The sequence below is a fragment of the Lactuca serriola genome, chromosome 7, assembly GCF_051521515.1.
Source record: "Lactuca serriola cultivar US96UC23 chromosome 7, Lser_US96UC23_V15, whole genome shotgun sequence".
Lineage (NCBI taxonomy): Eukaryota > Viridiplantae > Streptophyta > Magnoliopsida > Asterales > Asteraceae > Lactuca > Lactuca serriola.
This window is the reverse complement of record NC_136414.1, coordinates 96383673-96399961: the sequence shown is the minus strand read 5'-3', so window position 1 is coordinate 96399961 and position 16289 is coordinate 96383673. Positions and strand designations below refer to the sequence as shown.

At 32.5% G+C, this 16289-nt stretch overlaps 1 protein-coding gene across 1 annotated transcript; it reads right to left on the bottom strand.

Moving 5' to 3' along the window:
• Positions 1-518: 518 nt before the first annotated feature.
• Positions 519-15317, bottom strand: LOC145063322 (uncharacterized). Its single transcript, XM_079010913.1, has 9 exons — positions 14221-15317; positions 12292-12701; positions 11460-11868; positions 11240-11367; positions 10971-11030; positions 10316-10465; positions 10085-10240; positions 1593-1804; positions 519-970 (listed from the first exon to the last, which is right to left on the bottom strand). The coding sequence occupies exons 1-9, from the start codon at positions 15269-15271 to the stop codon at positions 949-951; spliced, it is 2598 nt and encodes an 865-aa protein (XP_078867039.1). The 5' UTR covers positions 15272-15317; the 3' UTR covers positions 519-948.
• Positions 15318-16289: the final 972 nt, after the last annotated feature.

Genomic DNA, 16289 nt, shown 5'->3' with positions numbered 1-16289 from the left:
TTGAGACTATTGTTGATTTGTCATTTCTGGCCTGTTAACAAATACTCAACACCTGTTGACTCTGTTAATTAGTTGTAAATTGGTTAGGTTAGATGTGCATTTATATTTTATACATGCACATTGCACAATGCTTGAGGCATTGACATTGTAAATTATTTAAGTAAATTTCAATTTCAATTTTTCATTTTCTTTTAAGTCTTCTTCCTACGTTTTTCAAGATACGGATATAAATTAGAGATATAAGTACTATTGGAATGTTTCATTGATATGACCTTAGCACCATTTCTGCAATTAATTTTATGTTGATGGTATATTCTCAGTTTATACCCTCTACTTATGGAAGGTGTTACTTGATGGAAGCAACAATATAAATATGATACTGTTGTTCATTCCCTTAGTTTCTGTAAAGTAAAAAAGGAACATCAGGAAGAATCACGTTCTCCTTTTTTCTTCGAATAAAGAAGACTACAACCGTTATTTTGATTGTCTCTCCATCAAGACATAGCAACAAACGGGATTACAATATATTCATGGTTGTGACAATGGCATCGTCTTCATGTTCATATCCCACTCCAATGAAAATCAGATTGCCAAGTAAGTGTTTATCAATCAAATTTAAGTGATTAGATGTTGGTGTGTGATGTTTGTAATCATCAGATTTTGTTTTACGCTTTAACAAGTATAGATTTTTACAAGGGTTATGTATGTTGCTACTTGCTACTGCTATAAAGTTTTACTCTTTTAATGTGATGTATTGAATATCTCGAACTTAAGTGTCATGTGTTGAAAGAAGAAAAAACCAAACAATGCTGCATGATTTCATCGAATCATTAAACCGATGGACACCTTGAGGAAGTTGTGGAGGATCTAGCTATCATCATTTATTGGTTCCCTACTTCTTTGATTATACATTTGGCGAGATATTTCTTTTGCAACTTGTGCAGACTCTTATGGATGTAATATGATAGCCCTGCAACCAAGAGCACGGTGATAAAACTGCTTCCTAAATTGGTTAATAATATTGTAAAAAATAATAAATAAAAACAAATACTTGGTAAAAGATGCCTAAAGAACTTCTGGTGACTGTTGATTAGTTATGTATTACTTATGATGGTATATATGATTTTATTGCAAAGGAAAAATGCATACCATATTATCATGAAAGCCTAGTGTAAAGTCTAATACATATTTAAACGTAATTAGAATTTTAGTGTCAGTGATAGAATTTTATTGCTAGTGATAATTATCGGAATGTAATGTATCAAAACTACACATCAATGATGTCACGCAACATTAACTGTATAAGTGCTAATCTGATATATAGAAATTTACTTTTATTTGTATGTTTATTATTTTTCATAAATACATTTCTTTCTATTTAAATAACTCAATGTATCTCGGAAATTCTACCTAATTATAGCAATAAAACTGAATTGCAAATGGATGATATTGCTATAATTTAACAAAATTTTCAAAATACAATATTATAAAAGAAAGAAATATAGGTTGAATATAATAAACAAAAATGAAAGTACATTGTTACTTTTGCATTTAACCCACAGGATGATGCCAAACTTTTATATAAAATGTACCTTGGATTCTTCAAGCTTGTTGGTTGAGGTCCATCAAAGTACTCTTTCAACATATTTGGATGGTATTCAAGAATCTCCCTATAGATCAATTCACGTATCTCTACTTTTGTAATTTTTCTTCTTTCAAACTCAAATTCCAACTTTGAAATGGGCTTAGCAGAAGGCTCCATCTCAACGTTAGCTATATTCTTCAAATATGGATCAGATAGAGCCTAATAAAAGGTATAAAACATGCTTTTTAATATGGCTAAATACAAAAAACAACAACGTACTTCCATTTATATGTGTACCGTATCGTCCTTTCGTCTCTTCTGTTACAACATTGTACTCTAAGCTTTTTTTCTTAAGCATTGTATTTTCATATATCGAGCCTGTTATAACATTGTACTTCTATTTTTTCCTTATCGGGACATTATACTTTGAAAATTCTACCTATATGTGTTGTTCACGTTTGATAGCTTTGGTTTACATGTGCCAGATGTTGTAAAGCTCCTCAATAAAGTTCAACATGTCATGTATAGAATTGAAATAAATAATTGTTTTATAAAATATGAAACCAAACTAACACTATGCTTATTTATATATTGAGCATATTTTGTGGTATTGTTGGCTTTAAGGTTTTATAGGTTAAGTTATGGAATGGTGAAGGGTGCAAGTTGTAACATGTGCATATATTTTTTGGGTTTACATGCGGATCTTCAAATCCTATTTGACCCAACTACTTAAAGGTTGAACGAGTGGAGGAGAGATCATTCACAAGTTTAATCAGTTTTCATATGCTCTCTTGTTCACTCGTTCCATCTTCTCCGATTAGGGTTTGTTCTTAGGGTTCGTACAAACTGTTATCTAATCTTGTAGATATGTTAGTTTTAGATTGAGAGATTTGTAAAGAGAGTAGCGTAGGTCTTTTTTAGTGAGGTTTCCCTGTATGTTGATGAAAACCATCTGTCTATTGATCCTCAAATGATATAATAAATGATGATGTTGGGTAATTATGTTTCTACAAGTTTTCACATGGTATCAAAGCTGTAAGGCTCCGATTATGGTCTCTGATCGTTCGTCGAAGCTTCGTCTTCTTTGTGAATCAAGGTAATTGTATTTGTTTCTTGTTGATCATTACTGGTTTTTAGCAATCTATTTCGATATAAGTTTTTCCCCTTTTGAAAACTAGATTCTATTTTTACAGTTCGTTTGTAAATCTAGGGTTTTTGTCTCTTTTTTGTTTTTAAGATCGATTTGTTACTGCAAGTTGTATGTATCTCTTGCAGATTATGAGACCTGTTATTGGTTTCCTGTTCTTTGGTTGATTGGAGACCGCTCTCTTCTACTTGACCGGTCAGTTAATCTCGTTGATCTAAAATAACTCTCTAAGCAGATCGGTTCTCTGAGTTGCTTTAAGCTCTTTTGGATTGTTTGTGAGGTTTTCTTATACCTTTCTTTTTATATTTTTCTGGGAGATCCTGGCCATCTTGTGTACGCTAGTTACTTTCTTGTTGCTTATTGTTGTTTTCTTGACATTGTGATTGCTTGTCTTGGGCCCCAACATATCTTGGTGACCATCTACACTTCAAGGCTTTCATTGTTGCCTGTGTTTTCATTTATGTTTAGATTTTGGGCTTAAGTGTTTGTTCTTGATTGCTTGTTAATGTGACTGGTCCTGTGATTGCTTGATTGCTTGTGTTTTCATTTGTTTTTAGATTTTGGGCTTATGTGTTTGTTCTTGATTGCTTGTTAATATAACTGGTCCTATGCTAGTTAATATGACTTGTCATGTGCTTGTTAATATCACTGGTCCTATAGTGGGTCCAAGGCTGATCCTGCTGGGAACTTTGATGATCCTTTATATGTTAATCCATCTGATAATGATAATACTATTACTAATGTTATAAGTTTCAAGTTATTAGGAGCTGAAAACCATAGAATATGGCACAGTTCTTTGGTTAGAGCCTTAAAAGCTCGTAATAAACTCGGTTTTACTGATGAAACTGTTCCTAAACCTACTAATGATCCTATTAAAGAGTCTAATTGGGAACGTGCTAATGCTATTACTTTTTCTTGGATTCTTGGATCTATTTCTGAAAACTTGTATGCAAATCATGCCTTCTGAAACTTATCATAAAACTGATGGGTCTATTATTTTTAATGTCCATCAAAAAATAAATTCACTAGTTCAGGGTAGTTTGTCCTTATCTGATTATTTTAGTAAATTTGATTCTTATTCGAAAGAATTTGATGGCCTGACTAAATTTGATTCTTATTCAAAAGAATTCGAAAGAATTTGATTCTTATTCGAAAGAATTCGAAAGAATTTAAGTAAAAGTCATAGTTTTAGTTCTTTAAACTCCAATTCTAAAACTTCATCTTCCGCTTTTGTGTCTAAATTTGTTGATCAAAAGAATTCTAAATCTAAAAGTCAAATACAACAATGTAAAAATTATGGTCATAAAGGGTACACTATAGAAAAGTGTTTCAAGTTAATAGGGTATCCTAAAGATTTTAAGTAAAGGTCTGATTCTAACAATCAAAACAAGAGTTTATCTACTAATTCTACTTTTATTTTCTAGATTGAGTCTTCTTGGTCTAAAACTAATGATAATGGAAATGATTGTCGTTATTTGACTAATGAGCAATATGCTAAGTTTCTCAATCTCACTGGTGAAAGTAAACAAGCTTTGGATGAAACATCTATCAATGCCAATATGGCATGTATTTCATAGAATTCTTTTCTTAGTACTAACTGTAATAAGTGAGTAGTTAACTCTGGAGCTAGTTAACATACGATTAGTTCTGAGTCACATCTTCAGGATCTAGTTGATGTATCTAAACTAAACCTAAGGTTAGTCACATAAATAGCTCCTCTTCCCAATTTAATAAAATTGGAAACATTCCAATATCAAACAATCATACTCTATTTGATGTGTTTGCATTTCCTTATTTCAATGTTAACTTGTTATCTGTTCATAAGCATTGTAAGGACAATAAATATGAAGTTTGATTTTAATGAAGATAATTTTAATATTCACGATTCACAATCTAAGGGGACGATGGAAAATGGTAATCAATTTGGGGGACTTTATTATCTTGATCCCCATGTTTTAGGTAATACGTTCTCTATTGCTAAAAATATTTGTTGTGTCTCTAAGTTTACTTGGCACAATAGACTTAGTCATCCAGCTAATCAAGCTTTAAAGATCCTTAAAAATAAAATTAGTTTTAATAATGTTTATTTACCTCCTAGTGAGGTTTTTCATAAAGTCTAAGTAGACTAGGGAAGTTTTTCATAATAGTCTTTATGTAACTAAGGTTCTTGGTGAGCTCATTCATCTAGACTTGTAGGGACCATATCGTATTGAGTGTGTAGGTGGTTTTAGATTCCTTTGTACTATTGTGGATGATTTCACTAGGGCTACATGGGTTTTTCTTATTAAATATAAAGAAGAAGTTTTCTGATGTTATGTTACTTTCTTTAACATGTTAAAAAATCAATTTCATGTTATTATTAACACCATAAGTACTGATAATGGAACTGCATTTATAAATTGTTGTTTTAAAACTTTTAATAATAAAATGGATTGTCCATTAGACTTCTTGTGTATACACTCCACAAAAAAATGGAGTTGTGGAGAGGAAACATAGGCACATTCTTAATGTTATGAGATCTCTGATGTTTCAGTCAAGAGTTCCATTAAAGTACTTGGGTGATGCTATTTCTTACATCAGTATTCTTGATTAATAGAACTCCTTGTTTTGTTTAAAAGGCTTATCTCTTTATGAATTGGTTTATGAAAAATTCCCTATTTTGATAATCTTCGTACTTTTGGTTGTTTGTGTTTTTCTACAAATCTAAACAATAATGATAAGTTTTCTACTTGTGATAAAAATGTGTTTTTATGGGTTATTCTTTAGACAAGAAAGGGTATAAGGTTTTAACTCTTGATTCCAATTCCTTGTTTGTTTCCAGGGTTGTTAAATTTTTTCAGTCGATGTTTCCATTCATAATGCAAAATCCTATTTTTGGTAAGTCTAGTGATAGATCTATTAGGGTTGATGCATTTTCCAATGATGAGCATCTTCAATCTGAGTCTTTTGTTGATGATGGTTATTATAATAGAACTCAGAGACTGGATCATCAATTACATGGTGCTAGTTCTCCTTTGAACCTTAATAGAACAAATCCTACAAAAGAAAGTTCAGATACTAGGTTAGGGTTTGAGGAGTCCTTTGTGCCTTTATCTGATGGGTCTGCTTCCAATTCTCCTATTTATCCTGAGTCTCATTTCTCCTTCAAACCTTAGTATAATAGATCATGCAAAAAGAAACTTCAATACTCTCCAGGTTCACCAGTCAGGACTAATGAAAGTAGTCATTCTATTCTTGAACCCCTCGATTCTCAATCAATTGGTCTCATAAGTACTAATAGAGAGACTCGTCTTCAATCTAGGTTTAGTGACTATGTCATAGAGGGAAATACAAGTATGGCATTGAGAAAACTCTTAATTATTGTAATTTGACTTCTAAATGTAAGTGCTTCATTTCTAATCTTGATAAAACCGTTGAAACTCAGTATTATTATGAGGCTTCTCTTAATCCTAAATGGCTTCAGAACATGAATCAAGAAATGGAAGCTTTGTATAGGAATAATACATGGATAATAACTGAATTTCCTAAAAATAGAAAACCTATTGGTTGTTGTTTGATTTACAAAAATAATACAAGGCCAATAGGGAAATAGAAAGATATAAAGCTCTTCTTGTAGTTAAAGGCTACAATCAAAGAGTTAGTATCGACTATGAGGAGACTTTTGCCCCTGTAGCCAAAACTATTACTGTTCGTGTTGTTATTACTTTAACAGTTAATTATGGTTGGAATTTGTATCAATTTGATATAAATAATTCTTTTTTGTATGGTTCTCTTGAAGATGATGTTTATATAGTTTTACCTCTTGGATGTCATAGTAACAATGATAATAGAGTATGTAAGGTTTTAATGATTATCTTATGTTTGTTAAGGTTGTTGAAAAGGTTGCTATAATTTTGTTGGTATATGTAGATGATATCATTGTTACCGGAAACTGTGAGTCTGCAATTAATAAATAAAAGATTTTCTTAAGTCTCAGTTTCTTATAAAAGACTTAGGAAAATTAATTTTTTTTTTGGGTATTAAAGTTGTGGATGTTCCAAATGGTGTTTGCTTTTCACATAGGAAATATTGTTTGGAATTACTTCATGACTTTTTGATGCTGGGTTGCAAACATGTTAAGACTCCTCTTGAGTCAAAATTTAACTTTGATAATAATAATGATGTTTTGTTGGAAAATATAGCTGATTTTTAGATACTTGTTGGAAAACTCATTTACCTTGCAATTACAAGGCTTGTTGCTTATTCTATTCAAGTACTAAGTCAATACATCCATAAACCCACTAAGACTCATTTCCGAGTTGCAATGAGATTATTAAGGTATCTGAAACTTAGTCCAGGAAAAGGGTTAGTTATTTAAAGTCTGAATCAGATTCTCTTTTATTAAAAGTTTCTTAGATGCTGATTGGGCTAAAAGACATTTCTCTAGAAAGTCTGTTTGTGGTTATATTGTGTATTTTGGTAATTCTCTTGTGCTTCGAGAAGCAAAAAGCAGTCTACTATTTCTCGTTCTTCAACTGAGTCAGAGTATCGGGCAATGGGTTCTTTGTCTTGTGAATTAATCTGGGTTCTAAAACTTTTATATGACATGGGTTTGAAAACATAGTTCCTATAAATATTTTTTGTGACATAGATTCTGCAATTAAGTTGGCAATGAATCTTGTTTTTCATGATAAGACAAACATTTCGAAATTGATGTTCATTTTATAAGAGAAAAAATTCAAAAGGATTTGTTAAGTTGGTTAAGATTACTTATTTTAATTAGGTTGTAGATATTTTTACTAAGTCTCTTGAGGCTTCACAACATGAGATTATTAGTGAAAAACTATGTTGCTTGATCCTTTTTCTTGAAAATAGTATTTTCAAAATGGTTAGTTTGAGGTGGACTGTTGAAATAAATAATTGTTTTATAAAACATAAAATCAAACTTACATTTTGCTTATTTGTATATTGGCTATATTTTGTGGTATTGTTGGATTTAAGGTTTTACAGGTGAAGTTATGGAATGGTGAAGGGTGCAAGTTGTAACTTGTGCAGATATTTTCTGGGTTTACACGCGGATCTTCGGATCCTATGTGACCTGACTACATAATAGTTGAACGAGTGGAGCATAGATCATTCACAAGTTTAATCAGTTGTCATATGCTCTCTTGTTCTCTTATTTCATCTTCTCCGATTAGGGTTTGTTCTTAGGGTTTCAACAAACTATTATCTAGTCTTGTGGATAGGTTACTTTTAGATTGGGAGATTTGTATAGAGAGTAGTATAGATCTTTTGAAGCGAGGTTTCCCTTTAAGTTGATGAAAAACATATGTCTATTGATCCTCAAATGATATAATAGATGATGATGTTGGGTAGTTGTGTTTCTACATATTTTTAAACATAGGAGTGTTAGAACTCCAAGATCTACAGATGTAGTTTTCTAAAAGAATTACTTTTGTAATAAAAAAGAATCAGCCGTACAGCTTGGAGCCCAACTTCATCCCACCTCAAAGTAAATTTCAAATCTTAGTTTGATTATTAAATATAAACATGATTCCAAAGCCATATATAAGCGGTTTTCTATTCAAAATAGAGAAATTTGTCTTATACTATGAAAATTAGAGTGCTTTTAGTCTTGTAAAGAATCATGCTTATCATGATAAAGCAAACCACATTTGATAGCAGGTTGAATTTCATTCATGAAATCCTGGAAGAAGACGGGTTCTCTATATTGAAGATAGATACGAAGGAGAATCGAGAAAAATAGTGAAATTTCATCGACAATTCAAGTTTAATCTTTTCTTGGGCTTAGTTAATGTTCACAGGAGTTAATTCCCTTTATGGAAAATTAGTAGGAGAGAGGAATTTATTGGTTTATGTAACTTGGAGTAAACTAAAGTCGATGTATGGATTCGTAAATGTTACTTAAGTATATGGGATCAACACGGAGAATTTGGAATCATGCTAGAGTATAATAACCATTTTGTAAACTCTAGTATTTATGCTAGAAGGTTACTTAAGTATATGAGATCAACATGGAGAATTCAGATCAACATGGAGAATTTGGAATCGTAAGTTTATGGCCATCACGATGGTAGCCGTATTCCTTAGAGAGGTGGTCGGTTTGCATGGGATCCTAGAATTAGTTATGTCAAACCAAGATAATGTGTTTTTAAGCCACTTTTTGAAGGAGCTATTTTGAATACATTGCTCCACCCCTAAATGTAGCATGACATATGATCTATAGACGAACGAGCAAAAGAAAGTGTTGAAATGGTACCTTTAAACGTGTCTATGGTGTTTCTTAGCAGCTAACACAATGAAATAGGAACAGTGGCTATCATAGGTAGAATATTGGTACAAAACCTCTTTTCACATGTCCCTAAACACTAAGACCCCCTTCACATTAAATCACTGCGGTAGTCCCATATCCCATATCCGTGGTAAGATCCGTGTTAGGAGAAGAAGACCGGTATATGTAAGAAAGGATTCAGATTATGTAAGAGCCGCATGGATATTTGTTGAAGGAACAACAGATCATGAAAGGCAAGGTGGATGGGAATACAAGGGAGGGGAAATTTAATATGGGGGATTGGGTGTACTTGAATCTCAATACATAATCGGCAACGATCGATAGCATATCTCGGTAACGTGAAAAGGTAGCTTCTCACCCCTTGGTACTGAGGATCATATGAGGTGATTGGTCAAATTGTTAAGGTGTATTATTAGATGATGTGCAAGTCCATGCACTTTTTCATGTCTCCTAGTTACGGAGGGTCATTGTAAACCATTTTGGAGTGTCCTCATTACTGGTAATACTAACTAACGATATGTAAGTGCTTTTATGGTTGGAGTGTGTGGAAGGAGTTCTTGTAGGGGATGCATGTTTGGCTACTCACTATGAGGTTTTAATTCATTTCAAGGATCTTCTAGAATATGAGGCTATGTAGGAACCATTTGACATGATACGTCAGTAGTTCTTGGAATTCCAACTTAAGGACAAGGTGCGTGTTTGGAAGTGGAGCAATGATACATCTGCTCTTTTTGGTTTAAAATTAGTATACTAGAAGTTATTTTGGTAAGTCGTATTTGATTGTTAACACTAGATATAGGACATTGGTATTGTTTTATGAAACATTAATAATTAAGTAGAGTATTTGGTTCTTGTAGATCTTCCTGTTTCTCGAATTAGACGGTTTGGCAAAACCTAACCTACGACTACAGGGATATTTTGTATTAAAGTACAATGACGTAATAGGACAAAATAAACTTAGGATAATATAATAATGAAAGGACGTTATTGTTTCTTGCAATTAACCCTATTTTAATAAGAGTGAGATCTTCATAAATCTAATACATAGCTAATATGATACCTCTTCCGCAGTAGGCCGATCCTTAGGCTCAAATGCAAGCATTCTTTCTAGCAAACGAAGACCAAGAGGATCTGCATTTGGGAACATTTGCGAAAAAGGAATCGGGATTTTCTTCTTCATGTTGCTTAAGTATCTCCTTGCCTCTTCATTTTTTATCTGTTTTGAGTCATATCAACGTTCATAAGCAAGAAATAGAAATGTACTTTCTAATAAATGGTGATGTAAACCAACCTGTGATATAGTATCAGGTGATGGTGTTCCTAAAAGATCAGTCATTAAGTCCAAATGATGCACAATACTTTTCCCAGGGAAAAGGGGCTTTCTTGTTAAAATTTCTGCAAAAATGCAACCTATACTCCATATATCTATAGCTGATGTGTACTGCATAAAAAAAGCTATTTAGAACACAAACTTTGACTGGAATTTTTTTTTTTTTTTGTGACTTAATTGACTGTGTACTATAGCATCTTACATTTAGTTTTTCACATTACAACATTCTACTTGAAAGTCTAGCCACTTATGGCGATGTCATCCATACACAAAACAATTTAACTAATATACTTCGATAGTTTTTCATAGTATAATGTCTTATTTAGAAAAAAAAATGAAGAACAATCATCAAACGGTATAGATTTTTCAAAGCACAATGTCTTAATAAAAAAACTGAAAAACGTAGTGTTGTAACAAGATGAATTAACAGTATAATGTTATAATGCACAAAGAAAAGTACTTTTCTATTTATTGAGTTTAGCCCCAAATTAACCTGTAGTGCCATCAAGCAATATGTTCAAATCATACATAGGCATTGAAGTAACCCTATTAGAAAGTCTGTGTGTGTGTGTGTGAGTCACTGTTCTCGAAAAAATGGTAATAGTAGTTGTGGCACCTTGCTTAAAAATGATCCACGCAGTTCAGGAGCCCTATACCATCTTGCTTCAACATAATCCTGTGAACATATCAAATGCAAGTCAATATAGGTTCAATGTTACAATAACTATCAAAAAAACTGGATTGTTGTAATAGGTGGCTTGGGGATATCGTATTCGTAACAGACTAGCCCAATAACATCTGATCAGCTTAAACCATGGATGAAGTTATTGGTATTTGGTAGTCCACAATTCTTTCTATCCATATGAGACGGATTATTACACATACCGTCCATAATGTTGCACTAGGTTGATCACTGAATGCAACCCTTGAAAGACCAAAGTCGCAGATCTTGAGTTGGCAGTTAGCATTAGTTAAGATATTTTTGGGTTTTAGATCTCTGTGAAGGACATTTGCTGTAAAGAAAGTAATTCATAATAAGAATATATAACAACGCATGGCTACTTGAAACAAGTACACATATCAACAAATGACAACATTGTATGACCTGAGTGTATGTATTTCAGTCCTCGAAGAATCTGATAAAGAAAGATTTGATGATGTTCTGGTGTTAAGTCGCTGTTTTCTTTAATAGCTTCGTGTAGATCAGATTCCATAAGCTCAAAAACCACATATATATCTTGGAATTCTATTTTGGAAGGTGGTAATAAAATGTTTTTGATTTCCACAATGTCTGGATGACTAAGGAGCCTAAGAAGTTTAATCTCACGAAGGATGTTAACAGCAACAGAAACATGTTCGAATATATTATTTATTTTTTTGATTGCTACTTTCTCGCCGATATCAGTATCATATGCAGAGTAGACAACACCAGAACTTCCTTTACCAATTACTTTCTCTAACTTGTACCTACTCCCTTCACCATATTCAGTCAAAAAGTCTGCTACTGTAGGTTCCTGTAACATCATAGAAAAAACATTCACAAATAAAAATTCTACAAACATTATCAATTTGTGAAACAGACGCCTTGGGACATTATAATAGATGAAAACTACAAGTTATCTGGGAAATATTTCTTCTGCCTTATTTAATTTGAGGTTGAGCCCTCATTTTATATACAAAGATACAACCTCAAGACGAAACTAGATAAAGGTAGCATGAGTATTCCATGTAACCTGATCCTTTCTACTAAAGTTGGAGATAAGATTTTAATCATGCCAACTTTACAAACATTCTCTATTTGAGCTTTTTGTAACGGCTTTGTGAGAATATCATCAAGTGAAGGATGACAAGATTTAGAGTCGAATGTTTTCCCATAAAACTCTCAATTTTTTGTCTTCATTGTAAATGTAAGTTGATGTATACACTTAGATGCTTACCAGCCTTGCAGAATGTTGATGAAATCCTTCTTCTTTGTTCTTCTTAATACCAACATCTTGATGTGAAGGGATGAAAGTATTGTTGTCCATCCGACCTATGGACACCATTCGATAACTTCCGTCACCCATGGGAGTCTTTGGAATGCCATTACTTGATAGCTTAGAATCATCATCAGCTGAAATAGATATGAAAGTGTTGTTGTCAATCCCACCTAAGGACACATTTCCATAACTTCCCTCACCCACGAGAATCTTTGGAATGTCATTACTTGATAGCTTAGAATCATCGTCACCTGAAATAGATATGAAATTGTTGTTGTGAATCCCTCCTAAGGACACCTTTTGATAACTTCCCTCACCCACGAGAATCTTTGGAATGTCACTACTTGATAACTTAGAATCATCATTGGCTGAAATAGATGAACAAAATCATATTATACAGTAATTACTTTGAGCTCACCGCCACATACATTATATATGTTTGGTTATTGTACCCCCTCATCTATTTGAAAGATAAAATTGTAGAAAAACTGGTTGTGGGGTGGTATACTTGCAGAAATGGTCAAGCGCTTTGATTCATATAAACATCATAAAAAGTATAACCGAGCATCATCAGTCATTAAACAAATTTATACTAGTAATAGTATACGAAAAATAAGCAAGTATATAAAGGCTATTGTGGAGTAGGCATGTCAATGGGTCCCATTTGGGCATGTGGTATCACATATGCTAGCAATTTCCATTTAACAACTTTACATATACATAGTTTGGTGGAAAAAATACGCAAAACAATGTGAATCAATAGGACATCAAGAATGGTCCACAACATGCTTACTAGAAAACTATGTAACATCAATGCCACCTAATTTCATTACATTCCTACTATCACACTATTAAGGGCATCCAAAATGCATTGAATTTATTGGAGTTGAGGGGATAAAGACGTCATCATTTAATTTTATATACAACTCTATATTAATTTTTTTTACAATGCATTGAATTCTACAAAGTTCAATAAAATAATTTTAACAATTGAAAGGTTTTCTTTTTCCCATTGAAAAATTCAATAGCCATTGAACTTCATATACTTTGAATGACAACATGGAATCCATATATGGTAGAGTTTAAACCCTTGAAAGTCAATTAGACATGTCACCTCAATCAACTCTTCTCTCAATGACGGATCTACTATGTATCCGGTGGTAGCCCAGGATACCCCTAAAAAAAGTTTAATTGTGTAATTTTTTTCGGATTTTTTTTTCTTCTTGTGTATTACACAATTTTTTTTGTTGGGTATATATATACCCCTTTTACTTATTGGGGATACCCCTTTACTTTGATCTTGGATCTGTCACTTTATCCCCTCCTATTGAACTATGCATTAAAGATGCTCTAAACCTAAGAAATACCTTCCACTCCACCTTACCTATATATATATATATATATATATATATATATATATATATATATATATATATATATATAAAGAGGGAAAGAAACGAAAGATAGAGAAAGGAAGTCTTTTCTCTCTCTACGGTTTCCCTATGTAAAGACTAAAGACGCTTACTTCACACCACCATTACTAGCCATGGGGTTGGTGTTCACAAGGTCATTACTATGATGTGGCATTACCACATCAGCAACACATATGAGTCATCACACCCATACCCAATGATCTTAAGAATCGGGCTTCACAAGATACCAGTGAAAATATAAACAAGTTAATAGTAAAACAAATAAAAGAAATTTGGATTATGCTAATAACCAATATAACTCAAGTAAATGATAAAAACAACCAAAGATGAACTGAATACTTGAATTTAGTACTCCTTTCTGAATAACTACTCTTTTGGTTTTTGAAGGTGTGAGATTGCATGTGTATATTTTATAGAATTTGTATGAGCACAATTTAACATAGGATTGAAATACCAGAGTTCTCTATGTTGGAGGCAAAGGGAAACCTATCAAACATTCTTCCGAATATTCTTTTGCCACCAGCATGCACGGAACTATTGATTTTGTCTTGTAAAGTCAATGCAGATTCAAGACTGAAAACAACCTCAGCCATGGTAGGGCGCTGCTTTGGATGGCTAAGTAAACATCTCTCCGCAATTCGAACAAATCCCTTCAAACATTTTGTGGATATTTGACCCCTTATATCTGAATCTATTATATCCTTTAGTTTCCCCTCTTTGATAGAATCGTGAGCCCATGTCGCCAAGCCATTCTCAAGACTTTTATCCACTGCACGCTTCCGACACAGCACTTCCAACATTAGCACCCCAAAAGCATAGACATCAGACTTCCTTGTCAGCCTTCCAGTTGCGTAATAATGTGGATCAAGATACCCAAAAGTTCCTCTAACAAGTGTGTTGACATGAGTCGATGCCTGATTGGTTGGACCTATTTTGGACAATCCAAAATCTGAAATTTTAGCTGCCCAACTTTCAAGTAACAAAATATTGGAGCTTTTGACATCACGATGTATAACCCCGAAATCAATCCCTGTACCCGTGTGGAGATAGTCTAACCCACGAGCAGCACCTATGCAGATCTTGAGTCGTTGAAGCCAAGAAAGAGGGGTGCCAAGTTTATGGAGGTGGTCTTCAAGTGTTCCATTAGGCAAATATTCATATACTAGGATCATCTCTTTTTCGTGATTACTATAACCAAACAAAGACACAAGATGACTATGCCGCAACTTTGAAAGCGTCTCAACTTCCGCCCAGAACTCTGTTGCCCCTTGACTGGACATGGAGTCCAACCGTTTAACAGCAGCAACAATAACACTTGATCCATTGATAATGTTACCTTTGTAAACTTTTCCAAACCCTCCATGCCCAATTACTAATGATTCGTCAAAGTTATTGGTTGCTAAGAGAATCTCAGGAAATTGGAAGTGATGGAATGGTTGTGAGAACTCCGTGGAGGAGGACGTGGATGGTTGAGATTCCTTGCCATTTCCGTTAGCAGCCAACATAATTATCAATGAAGAAGAAGAATTTGAAGTAGATGTAGAATTTGCAATTAATGGGAGTTCCACCATGGATGATATTCATATAGGTTCATAGCTAGTCAACTATAAAGTTCTTGTTGGAATGAGAGATGGAGCCCACATTTGTTTTAAAACCATATAATATTATTAGAATATGCAATGGTCGTTCCACCAATGATTTTAATATACATAGGTTCATAGTCAACTATAAACTTGTTGCTGGAATGAGGGATGGAGTCAACATTTGTTTTAAGGAAAAATACCATAAAAGCCAAAACTTTTCATGCGTAATAGGAAAAACCCTATTATTATTTGTTTTTCACTTTGGCCTCAAATTTTACGCAGAGTTATTACTCTAGCTCACTTAACGAGTTTTATGGTTAATTTTGTTATCTATTTTGTAAAAACCAATTATAAAATTGAGTTTAAAGTTCTAATTTGATCACTGTAGTTTGCAAAAAATTACACCACAATTTCAAAACTCAGTTTTATGTTTTTTTTAAACTTCTTTATGTTCACTTATTTTTTATTTTTTAGTCAAAACTAAACTTGGTTTTATATTTTTTTTTTTGCTTTTTTTTTATATATTTTCATATTTTTTTATTTTTTTATTTTTGTTTTTTTTTTGTTTTTTTTAACTTTTTGTTTTTCATTAATTTGATAACTTCTTTTGGTGTTTTTCAAAAAGTGTAAAGTGTATGAATATATTTTTCTTTTTATTTATCTTTTTGTTTTTTTTTTTATTTTTTTTTTATTTTTTGTTATTCATCAATTTGATAACTTGTTTTGATATTTTTCAAAAAGTGTAAAGTGTATTACAATTTTGGTGTTTGATTTTTTTTCTTTTTTTTTTTGTTTTTCTTTTTTTTTATTTGAGTAACTTATGGTTTTTCTTTTTTTTTTTTTTACTTTTTTTATTTAATGTGCGATATATATAATTTATAATTATTAAAATAGGAAATAACTAAAAAACAAAAAAAATATTAAAAAATACAAAAAATAA

Excerpts from the sequence above, each read along its gene's own strand:
- LOC145063322 (XM_079010913.1), bottom strand. The coding sequence starts at position 15,271 with ATGTTGGCTGCTAACGGAAATGGCAAGGAATCTCAACCATCCACGTCC. Across the intron at positions 11,368-11,459 it reads ACTGAAATACATACACTCAG|CAAATGTCCTTCACAGAGAT; the intron begins GTCATACAATGT and ends CTTTCTTTACAG. Across the intron at positions 11,031-11,239 it reads CTAGTGCAACATTATGGACG|GATTATGTTGAAGCAAGATG; the intron begins GTATGTGTAATA and ends ATATGTTCACAG.